The sequence below is a fragment of the Malus sylvestris genome, chromosome 7 (assembly GCF_916048215.2).
Source record: "Malus sylvestris chromosome 7, drMalSylv7.2, whole genome shotgun sequence".
In the NCBI taxonomy this organism is placed as follows: domain Eukaryota; kingdom Viridiplantae; phylum Streptophyta; class Magnoliopsida; order Rosales; family Rosaceae; genus Malus; species Malus sylvestris.
In genome coordinates this window covers 27,083,236-27,096,055 of record NC_062266.1, presented here as the reverse complement: position 1 = coordinate 27,096,055, position 12,820 = coordinate 27,083,236, and the positions used below count along the sequence as shown (strand labels likewise).

Sequence of the window (12,820 nt, the reverse complement as noted above, 5' to 3'; positions counted from 1 at the left end):
CCATGTAAATATGTGTCATTTCCAAATTTCTATGATTGAGAGTTTAAAAATAATAAATTCCGTATTCAATTCCATTGTTTTTTTAGGTTAACCAAACAAGAAAATTCACAAATCCTAGAAAATAAAATCCTGTCATTTCAATAACCATCATTTTAAAATTCCTTAGTAATATTAAATTTCTTCATCTAAACATAGTGTTAGGGGAGGTCACTATGGCGACTACTAGGCTATAAATTCAATTACCAATTACTTCTAGACTTGGCCTACCATGGGTTGAAGAACATGTGATATATGTTTTGAGGATTATACTGAAAAGAAACTCAATCAAAATTATATCATGTCATTTATCCAACTAATTCCTAAAAAATATAAACTTGCATCAAATTAGAACTAGTAACAGAACTTGTAGCTTCATGCCCTGACCTGAATTGAGATACTACTGACTTAGCTGCCTACTGACTTATTTTGGATGAAAAACCTAACGGAGTTAAGGGTGTATGGCAAATTAATGATTTCAGAAAGTTGATATGACAAATCGCTTAAACTTTTAAAGCATATGACAAATTGGTAAAAGTGTTTAAGTTTATATGACATTTTAAAAACTTTCCCCAACTTCTATTGAAAAGTTTCACTTCATATTGTATTGAGGTATTTTTGATAAAATCTAAATTCTCGAACTGTATAGTTGATTAAGTTATGTCAGTATTGGTGTGTGCTAACAAATCTTTTCACTACATTTTCCGCATGTCATCACTTACTCGATTAACATGTGCTTTGCATATTGTTTGTGGTCAGATTATTATTAGAATTCTTGTGCAAATAAAGTCATACATGGCCACATGCAGCGCACGCACACAGTATTTTTTGCATGCTTGTATATCTATACGGACAATTACTCTTGTTAGGTAATATTAAGATATTTAATTATTTATGTACTTAGCGAGTTAAGTTGATTACATTTGCTTGAACGTGTGATTCAAATGTTTGACACGGTTGGCAAAAGTTTGCTGCCCAAATTAGATAAAGTTCACGCCAATTTAAGGAACTTCAGCCTGATCCAATCTTACTGTGCAGGTCTTAGTAATGTTTCAGTAGGAGTCTTGCAAAAACGTTTGACACGGATTCTTTTGTTTGGAAAAGTTGGAGCAAAATTGTTTCCAATTGCACCAACTATTGTTGAGCTACCAACGTCATCACCATCCTAGAAAATAAGTTAGGAGTGAAAAACTTGTTAAAATATAGCACCAATATTAGGTAAATGTTAAGGGGTCATTCAATGACCATTTTATTTTTGTGTTTCGTTCTGATTCGAGTAGTACATGAGTTGGGTTTAGAACATCGGGAGATAGTTCTATTCCTCTATTTACTCTTATTGAAGGGAGAACTTTGAGGAGCCAACCCTAGTACGAGAGGATTGAGTTGGGCCAACCTATAGTGTAGATATAGGAGAAATACATGAGAGAAATGAGGGATATAGAAGAATAGAGGAAGGATGGTAGTAGAGATGTAGAACTGTATAGAGAAACGCATACAAAATGAAAACCAAAAACAAAAATCTATTGTAAATCGTTTTCACTTTCAAGATTTTGTTTTTATCCTTCACATTCTTTTTTCGTTCTTCCTACCACCCTTTTTTTATCCCTTCACTCATATACTTTTTTCATATTTCAAACACAAAAAGTGGACTTAAATTAAAAACAAAATAATTATAAAATGAGTCCGAAGATTAATTGTCACATGATTGATTTCTGAGTATTCATGTTTGTAAGACCCACAAAACAAGAACAACCAAAATCAACCTTCACCTACGTTACTCTTCTCCTTGGAGTCCATACTTTATGTGACCATATATTGGGACTATATAATAAAGAATGATGACAGTGATGGGAGATCGAAATGAGGTTAGTGATGATGGATGAGACACAACTTAATTTTTAGGCAAAGTCAAGGGCAATTAAGTATCGTTCATACTATCTTATTAGCCACGTAAGTTCAGCTTATCAAAGAATCTTTAGACTATTTTGCCCATGGTATTTATTTACCAAGGGAAGGGGAGTCATCACATTAATAAGTGCTACTCGTTTTTCTTATTTTTGGTGGGGAGGGAGAGTGTTGGGGGGGGGGGGGGGGGGGCGGCGCAGAATGCAAATTCTCGCCGACAGTCAGACACAGCTTCAACAACTCGTTTTCCCATTCTTGATTTTGTTACCGCTTCTTTATTTGGAAACTTTCATGCATCCATACATTGTAATAACACTATTTTATAGACAAATTCATGATGCATGCTTTAGATTCCTATTCAGTATTCACATTAGATTTGTAACTTAAATAATTAAGAGTATTTACTCATATATCTAAAATCCTATATACATGTTCAACAAAACGCACCTATTACAATTTCCAAATTCCAGAAGCTCTTTGGAAGCGACCATATTCCATGTTCAATGAAACGAACTCTCTTCCCTTGTCTTCCTAAAGAGTTAAGCAAATCATTAATGTTGAAATAACGTGTATAGACAATAGGAAGTGATCCTAAAAAAGACTTGCACGAAAGCAACCCTATGATAAGATTTCCATTGATATATGTCTTGAAACGGCATCATGGTTTTGACTTTTTTGAAACTTAATCCTCCCACTTAAGAAGCGACTTGGGTTCAGAATTTATTTTCTTATTGTTGAAGTGGTAATGCTACTGCTAGTTAAAATGGGGAGGTGGATTCAATGTAGATGTAAGAGTAAATGCTTTTAACCACTTAAACTACGAGTACTGATTATTTGGGATGTAGACAGAAAAAGTGGTTGCTGCTTTAGACATGAGAAAGTTTTTACAATAATCATATATGATTGTATTTTGCAACTATATGTAGTGGATAATGTCACATCTTGGCCAGGGCCTCCATCACATTCCGGGCTTAACTCCACCGTAGCACGATATTATCCTCTTTGGGCCCTGACCACGCCCTTACGGTTTTGTTTCTGGGAACTCACACGAGAACTTTCCAGTGGGTTACCTATCCTGGGATTGCTCTCGCGCGAACTCGCTTAACTTCGGAGTTCCAATGGAACTCGAAGCCAGTGAGCTCCCAAAAGGCCTCGTGCTAGGTAGAGATGAGAATATACATATAAGGCTTACATGATCCACTCCCCTGAGCGATTTGGGATGTTACAATCCACCCCCCTTAGGGGCACAACGTCCTAGTTGGCACACATCCGGCCCGGGATTGGCTCTGATACTAAATTGTTACATCCCGGCCTGGGGCCCCCACCACATCCCGGGCTCAACTCCACTGTAGCACGATATTGTCCGCTTTGGGCCCTGACCATGCCCTCACAGTTTTGTTTCTGGGAACTCACACGAGAACATCCCAGTGGGACCCATCCTGGGATTGCTCTCCCGCTAACTCGCTTAACTTCGGAGTTCTGATGGAACCTGAAGCCAGCGAGCTCCCAAAAGGCCTCGTGCTAGGTAGAGATGAGAATATACATATAAGGCTTACAGGGTTCACTCCCCTAGGCGATTTGGGATGTTACAGATAATGCTAGGGAGACCAAAAATTTTAAACCAAATTGCAAATCAAATGATGTGCCACCAATAAGAAATATGCACATTAATCAACACTTAATTGATAATTCAATCATCTACAACCACATTATTTAATTTAAAAAATTTGGTTTCCTAACATTACCTCTTATTTGAAGAAAGATTCTCAACCAATATTAAATACAAGATGTTGACTCACTTTGAATCAGCAGCTTTTCAAATCAGTTTTGATACATGTTTATGTACAATATTGAACTAATTAACAAATTTTATTTGATTAACTACGTTGATTAGTTTCATTGCCATCAGAAATTACTTATTGATCAATATGTTCAAGAGATCAGATCAAGTAATTCTGGTAATCGATCTAATTATGTGAGGAAATTAATTACATGCTTTGATCAACTGATCATGACCGTCCTACTCAATACTTTTCTTCTTTTGTCTTGTTTATCCACAAACTCATAAATTTCGTAAATAATAGGGAAAGGATCATGTACTAGTTGAATATCAGAGTGTGAGACAAACAAGCCTATAAAATAAGAAGAATGTTATTATATAAACAAGAATGCCGAAACGGCTACAAACTCCTAAGAGGCTATATCGTGACTCACTTATGTATCAAACTAAATGACAATCAATTTTTATAGAGAACTAAACCTAAGAAACCCTAACGCGGTACACGACATGAGTTGCCAACAGACGATGTGGATGCAAGCTTGTTATGCTAATTTCTAATGCCAATTTCAATACGAAATCCCATCGGTGCAAGTGCAAGAATCCAAATTCCAGTGCCAGTGCCGATGCTAGTGTAAGATTCCAATGCTAGTGCTAGTGCAAGATTTCGATGCCAATAGCAAGCTTCCGAACAAACTTGAACAAACAAGAAAAAAACCCAACTTTCACAACGTCACTTGAGTAGTCACAACTCCAAATCATTCAAATAAACCAACAACCTCTGTGTGTGCCTCAGAGACTTCATAAAAGCCATCTTTTCTCCTTGCTAGTGTGGACCTAAAAACCTAACCAATTTTTTTTTATTTAAAAAACTGTTTTTTTTTTTCAAATAAACCAACTTGCTCTGATACCAAGTTGAATATCAGAGTGCAAGACAAACAAGCCTACAAAATAAGATGAATACTATTAAATAAACAAGAATGCCGAAACGGCTACAAACCCCCAAGAGGCTACTTCGTGACTCACTTATTTCTCAAACCAAATGACAAGCAATATTTATAGAGAACTAAACTTAATAAATCCTAACTCGGATGGGCTAGACCCAATTCCTAAACTAACAAGGAAAACCCAAATACTAAAATAAACATAAATAATAATATTTTCCGACCGTACTCGGTGTATTTTGATCCCTTGTGTCTCCTTTATTTTATTTTTTATTTTGCCAAACGATATATTTTGTTAGATTAGAAGTTAGATTAGCTACTAACGAGATTCAAACCCACGCTGTCATGCAAGGATCTCCTTTATTTTAGGGGTGTGCTATCCACACACCCCATTTTACTTCTCACACACCCCTTGATAATTTCTATCCATTGATCTTTTTCAATTCATCTGATCCGACGGCCAAAAATTAAAAAGGTGTGTGAGAAGTAAAATGGGGTGTGTGGATATCACACCCCTTATTTTATTGAATAAAAACCAAAATAAACAATGGTGCGCATGGAGAAAAAAAAATGTTTGGTGATCATTTCCCAAATAATAAACAAAACCAATAACAAAACAAAGGCATCCATATTGTATATAAATTCTACAATGAACAAAAACTGATGGATCGACCTATCGGTGGAACCACAAAGAGAAGAACCTCCGTAAACCTCATCAGCAAACCCTACGTGATTAATTACAATCATACAAATGAATTAAAGCACCGATCATCTCTATATATATAATTAGAAAAACCCAACAAGTGGAGCTGCTTTCCCTAGCTGAAGAATCTCCAAGTCATTCTCTAATGGCGTCAAGTTCAGATCCAAACACATAGCTCTCCTACCGCTATTCGTCTTCTTCAAAACTTGAAATACTTGCGCAGGCTGAGGATTCTGACTCATCGAACTCGAATATCGATCATGAATATTGCTAGTAGTATTACTACTGCTCAAGGCTGCCCTGTGCCTCCTCATGTGACCACCCAAAGCCTGCCCTATAGCAAACTCTAGGCCACATATGTTGCACTCGTGTGTCTTGGTCTTTGGTGGTGACCCCTGTGACAGGCTCTGGTCAGAACTATTGCTGTTTCCATCTCCTGATGGTCCGGTTAACCTGGGCTTCTTGTGGCTGGCTCGATGACCTCCGAGCGCTTGGAACGAAGGGAACTGGCGGTTACAGGTCTTGCACTCGAAAACCCGGCTAGGGGAGACGGAGAAGGAGTCATATTGATAATCGTTGTTGTTGATGCCACGGGACAGTAGCATCAAACAGTTGGCCATGGTTAGGCCGTGATCAAGCTCTCTCACATCTGCGATGCTTCTCTTCATGTTCATACACAAGAGTTTGTGTAAAATGAGGATGTTTGAACAAAAGGGTATGACTTTTTGGAACTTTGGTGATGATTGAATAGTTCAAAATGAACACATTAAAGGAATGGAACTTTTGGGGTTTAGGGGGTTTGGTATTTATAGGGAATATTGTTGGGTATGCTACTTTTTCTTTGTAAGGTGATCAGTGAGATGGATTTTTTGACTTTGATAATGTGGTTGCACAATTCAGAATAATGACAATAAAGTCGTTGTTTCTTGCTGGATAAGAAATTCATTTTCTTAAACAGGAGAGTAGTGTAATGGGGAATATATATATAGGAAATAAAAAATTAGGTTTTAAAATTTCTTGATTGGTTAGAGTGAATTGCAGGATATAAATTATGGAGGTGGGTTGTCTACCCTCCCATTTCCATACTCTTTCCATCCCTTTCTGTTTGTATAGTCATGATTAAACCACGTCAACATTTTATATTAATTTTTTTTATAAAAATAATAAAACAAAAAGTAATAAGAATATAAAATATTGACGTGGCTTAACCATGACCACACAAAACAGAAGGGAATGGAAAGAGTATGGAAATGAGAGGGCAGACAATCCACCTCTATAAATTATAGGGAATAGAACCACGTAGTAATTGACTATGTAAGCATGACGTGACTACATATAGCAAGAAGTACTGCAGAACTAGTCTGCAGTGTGTCTTTCCTAGAATCTTCAACTTCTCGAAGATTTTCACATTTTTCTTGCTCTATCTATGAAAGAGGAATATCCACGATGTGTCTGAGTCAGCACAGAAATCCAGATCAATGAAAAAGATAAGTACTGAGAAATTAATGCCAATTTTAGATTTAAAAAGACTAAAAGTTCTACCATAAGATACATAATTATAACTAATATCTGGGCTTTGTAATTAATTGGTAACTTTGCATTTTGATTTATCTTTTCTAGTGGAAATGTTTCACACGTAGATGGATGATCATGTCTCGATGAACACCGAATAAAATATTGTCCATGTGAATCCAAATATGATGCCTAAATCGCAAGAGCCTTTCATACTCCATATGCATGTTGCTTGCTTATACTTTTCTAGAGTCTGGCATACTATAAATTCGTGAAAAACAATCTGTATCTATGAATATATATAACGAATTAAGGACATGTATGATTAAATTGTATTAATATCTTAAAACGCAAAGGGAAAAAATCAGTTGGTAGAGAAGTTTCATCCTCGTACCGGAGATGTTGAGTTCAATTTCACCATCTCTTACTGTCGCCTAATATAAAAAATAAGTAAATAAAAACTCTTAAAATGCCTCTGAGGTAAACTAGTAAAATTAATATAATTAAGGAATATTGTAAGAAAAAATGACATATTTAACCCACCAATTAATACAATTAATTTTATTCTTTATAATCGAAATATGTGTGGTAAAAAGCTACTTCAGATGTGGTTAGTATCTAATTAATATGCGTTGGGATGCACCACCAACTATTTAATTAGTTATTTTAGATAAAATGTTTATTATCACTTTAGAGCAGTTAATCTTATTCATTATAGTTAACTATGTGTGATAAGAAAGTCACTTTACATGCGGCTAGGATCTAATTAATATGCATAGTTTGCACTCAATTATGCATATTTGAGGCTTATCTCAAAACTCTCTACCAAATTTTGAGGTGTCTTGTATGAAATTCAATACTCTAGCCTAATTAGGTTGTTAACTAGTCATCATCCCCATACTTAGTGTTGAGGTTGGCGAATCGTGTAAAGTCTTATCTTCTCTTTTTTACGTGTCCCGCAATCAGGGGAAAATACATGCAAACTGCCAATGTCATTTGCTTACGTGGGCTGCTTGCATACACACAAATGGATAACGTCGCTTTACATACTGAATTACTGGTAAATTGTGCATGAACTGAAAGCCAAATCCCATGGTCTGACTGCCTGACTATATACATGCAGAGGTGTTAAAGTTGATCAATTATCTCTTAACAATATGAGAGTACGAAAAGTCTTCTCCGATGACCAAAACCCTAGCTACAATGGAGTAGTTGTGTTTGTGGGGTGGGGTGGGTTTGTTAGACTGTTTCTGTGAAACTTAAGAAGGATGACCTTTCAACCAAATAAAGTCCAATAAATTGTGCTCAATTTGCAGACAATTTTCCTGTTAGGCAAATCCCGTGCTGCAGGGCTTATACATTATGTGACTCTGCGTAAAAAGGTGCTTTTTATATTTCTAGTGGACTTTTTTATTTATTGTGGTTTTAATTACCAAAAGACCAGTAAACGGAAAATAAACGCCACCGGCGGCCAGTCAACTACGAAATATAATTTTTTTACTTTCTCAGACTTCCACCATATTACAGTTGTTTCTTATTTCATTATTTCTTTTATTTTTGGATTAACGCGTTTTATAAGAATCTCTTTTCTTTTCATACCAAAGTCTATCCCAATCGATCTGGGTGATATATAGTCAATTAGACACAATGATTTTTATGAAGTAATACTCTGGCGATGACTGATTTGGAATCTTGATATAATATCATGCATATGTATTAAGGTTTTTTCATTGACTGTGCATATATAATCATATATATAAGTTGAAGAGCCGTATACTCCTTTATGTTAAGCCACATGCCTCAATTATATGAGTGCATTTACTAATACGCAATCAGATTGAGAATAATTGAATTGAGGAGGAATTGGATTGAGGAGGGATTGAAATCAGGTGGAATCAGAATCAGATTCATGCTGAAGTTGTTTACTAAAACTGTCTAGAATCAGATTAGGGATGATGTTGAGTCCATATAAGTTGTTTACTAATTCACTTCAATCAGAATTAATTGATTACTAAATTGCCCTTTCATAAATAAATTATTTTCATACTAATGAATTAAATTTATAGAATTAAATTTATCTATATAAAAATATATAAATAGGTTTTATTTATTTATTTATTAAAAGATGGTTATTTCCATCCATCCTCCACATCTCCATCTTTCCCACGCCTCCCTTTCATCTTGAAGGTCTAGTTGCACTGCTCTCCACCCACTCTTGCCTTTCCTTACCCTGTCTCTATCTTCCACCCCCTTATGCCTCCATAGCCATTGCCCCATAGTTAGGCCATTCATGGTCCAACGTGGAGCAGTCTCGTTGCCGTCTTGATCCTGGTCCACTACGTCGGTTAAGAGTGCAAAGGTCAGATTCAAGTAAGAGTCCAGCGATTCGGTGAAACGAATGAAGATTAGGCTAGGTATATGTGATGTGGCAGAGATGGAGAATGAACAGCGCTGGATGAGTGTCAAATGAAGGGCAATGTTGGGATAATTAGAAACAAGAGAGAGCATAATTGGTAGAAGAAATCCATTCCGGATTCCTCAGGTGTCCAAGAATTGAAATACCTCCCTTATGTAAGGAGTCCAACTCCTCCAAAATAAGGAGTGCGATTCCCAAATTGGTGTGGACCCCACATACAATTTAATTTCCCAAAGTTAAGTAAACGAAGGAGTACTCCGTAATCGGAATACAATTCCTTAAATTGATTCCTATTACGACATGTAAACATGCCCTATATTCATTAGAGCAATTTCTTAACATATCTAGTTGATCAGTAGCCAAAGATACATACACTAGAAAAATGTTATTGTTATCACATTTTTCATAGGTTTGTTATATTAAAACCCCATATATTGTTGAAAACACCCTAGAAACTTAATATACCTCACATTTGCTTTTTCAATTAAAATTTAGGAAAACTAACCAAAAGTCCTCACAAACTTTAGTTTTAATCAAAATGACAAAATAGTGTTGTAAGTGAATAGTATCAGGAGTGACTTTTCATAATAAAAATGTCCTTAATGTTAAAAGTGAATAGTACCAAGAATATTTCGTTAAGACTCCCTTAAAATTTATCATAATACACCTCACTTGTTTTCCTATAATACCCTCACACCCCACACTCTCAACATACACCTTACATTTTCTACATACACCCAACATTTTCTACATACATCCCACACTCTTCACAATGGTTTCTTTCTTTGTTTTTTGTCTGTGCTATGTACCATTTGATACAAAATCATTCATGTCATACAAGGATAGATTTGCTCAACTTTTTCCCTTAAATTATTGTTTAGTAACAAGGATTTGCTCAACGTTTTTCTAACTAGTGAACATTGATCAGCAAGGGGGTGTATCCTAACCTTCATCCACTTGTGATGGTACATTTTGAACGAGGTCTGGACCACAAGTTCAGGCAGCCCCACAGAACTGGAATTAACTTCTCAATGTTTAAAGATACATGATTACTGAAAATAGTGGACTTGGATATATATATATATATATATATATATATATATATATATATATATATATATATATATATATCCTATAGCTGTGCCCTTCTGCCCATGATAGATTAAAGGGAAGCTCCGTGTTTAAAACAACAAACTCCTAGATAACTCATGCTATTTTAGAGGGAGAAAAGTGAATTCCAAGTTAGGGTTGTCAAGCAAATTCTTTGGGTGAATGGGATGAGGTATGAACTATAGGAGATATCTAGCATTGGTAATTCAGTTAAAGGTGATTTGCACAAAGAATATTTAATTTGCCTGATTGAACCACGGGACACAATTGTTCTTCCATGCAGACATATGGTAATACTTTGCTCTTTTTCTTTTCAAAGTTTGTCAAAGTTGCTAGTGGAGAAAGCTGAGCTTAATCTTGAGTAAGTTTCTGATTAGCGAGAGCTAATTTGTTGCCATAAAAAAAGGTAACTTAAAGCGAATGTAAAGGTCAACAATGGCTTTGAAGAATGAGTGAATGTTTTCTGCCACTAGCATTCTGTAAGTTAATGACATCCCACCTTCTGGGCCCTGAGGAATGAGTGGATCTGTACAATGGAGGTTGAGATTGGTCTTGAGAGTTGAAATCTTGACAAAAGATAAATACTTTTGAAATATGCACGTTAGAAGTGATTTGGGGGTGTAGTTAATTTTTATTTTTATTTTTTTAAAACCTTATAAGGTCGAAATTGTCATTGGATATTAGATGTATAAATCATTTAATATAGTGTGGTGTATTCAACATTAAGTGGGAAGCCTTTTTCATATCATATTTATATCATCTCTCTTAAAAAAAAAAGATGGGACCCACATGTGGTGAATCCCACCTCTACTATTGATATGGTACATATGAGGTATAAAAATGTAGTAAGTGTAACATTACTTTATATTATATCAATGGAAGAGAGGGTGTAGACCTAAACCTTGGAGTTAGTCCAAGTTATGTGACCGTGCATGAAAGAGGGTGGGGTGATGGATTAGGATCAAGATAGAGCTAACGTTCAAATCCTCCAATATAATTGAAAACAATAATGCAATCCATTATCACCCTCCATCATTTCAAAATCAAATTCAAGATCATAATTTTACTGGGATCAATTCACATAAAATGATGCGGGTTAGGGTATTCCTCTTCAACCTACTATTTCAAGTTCAAACCATCCCTCTTCCCTTTAGTGTAGATTAGTATGGAATATTACTTGTATTAAAAAAAATGATGTGGGTTAGTGCAAACAATCTACACTACCAGAAATTACTGCTCGTCGGGCAAAAATTAACGTTTTGGTTTCTTCAAAAGCTTTTTCCATGATGAAAGTTATTCGATTGGCAAAGTTCAGTCGTTGGGTAAAATTTTTCCCGTCAAGAGAAAAACTTAGCGAGACATGAACCATCCAGGTTTCATTCCATCTCAGGGTAATGGGCATTGGATTTTTTATGACATTTTCCATCACCCCTCTATTTTTTAGAGTTTCCAGCCATCCATGGATGCAGTTTATGTTAAGAGTGGGTCTCTTTGCCAGTTGTCGATCTTTATTGTCTATGTGCTTGTTTGATCGGTTCCTATCTTTAGGTTCGATTGAGCCTTCTTTTCTTGCTTTGTCACTGAAGAATTCCTAACAGTGCCCTTGATCCAACATTTCTTTAACATGATCCCTCAACATTTGGTAACCCCTGGTGGCATGGCCAATGCTCTTGTGGAAAGAGCAGTGCTCATTTGGGTTTTTCTTTCCCAGGTGTTATAGGAGCTTTGGGCGTAAGAGGAATGGCTTGTCCTTTATGTTGTGGAGGATGTTGGTGTTTAGGGCGATATACTGCTTTGGTTTTGGAGGATTCTGCTTGTCTCGACGTCCTGCTTTAGCAGCTTGTCACGGAGAAGGAGGATGTGTGTGTCCCTGTCAGCCCTTATTCTGTCAAATTTTCTGGGGTAATCTAACTCGGGTGTCATTCTTCTCGTCCTTTCATCCTAATTAGTTAGATCGTCTGCAGTATCAAAGCATTCGACCAAAGTGGCGTAGTCATACTTTCTCTATACAAAGTTGAAGTGGTTTTCTAGATTCTTCATATGCTTCCAGATGTTTACAAAGTTTGAGTGGTTTTCTGCTCGAGTGGACATTTGGTTCTTTTGCAGCTTCTTGACAAAGTTGTTGATCTTGATCAGGGTTTCCCAGATCTGGTCAATGGAGGGAAGTGGCCTGTTAGCCAGTCCTTGTTGTCTCCGGGCATAGCCGTCACTCCTTGTAGGCTGTTACTTGCCTTTAAGGTGGCAGTGACCTAAGGCAGCGGGTTGTCCGCCTTTGGCACAACATATGCATTAAAGGGTAAGTTACCCCCACTGATGAGGTTAACGTTAGCGTTAACCAAACTTTCTTCGGCAAATATGTCAGTTAGTTGAGTGGAAAATGTTTGTTCTCAATGAAAACACAAATTGTTGGAACCAAA

The 12,820-nt window shown here is 36.2% G+C and overlaps 1 protein-coding gene across 1 annotated transcript; it reads right to left on the bottom strand.

Annotated features, from left to right (window-relative positions):
• Positions 1-5,271: 5,271 nt before the first annotated feature.
• LOC126629376 (zinc finger protein ZAT12-like) lies at positions 5,272-6,146 on the bottom strand. The gene has a single exon (XM_050299407.1). It carries the CDS (start codon positions 6,037-6,039, stop codon positions 5,449-5,451), a length of 591 nt encoding a protein of 196 aa, XP_050155364.1. The 5' UTR covers positions 6,040-6,146; the 3' UTR covers positions 5,272-5,448.
• Positions 6,147-12,820: the final 6,674 nt, after the last annotated feature.

What these genes read in the sequence shown, in the direction of transcription:
- LOC126629376 (XM_050299407.1), bottom strand. Translation starts at nt 6,039, where the DNA reads ATGAACATGAAGAGAAGCATCGCAGATGTGAGAGAGCTTGATCACGGC.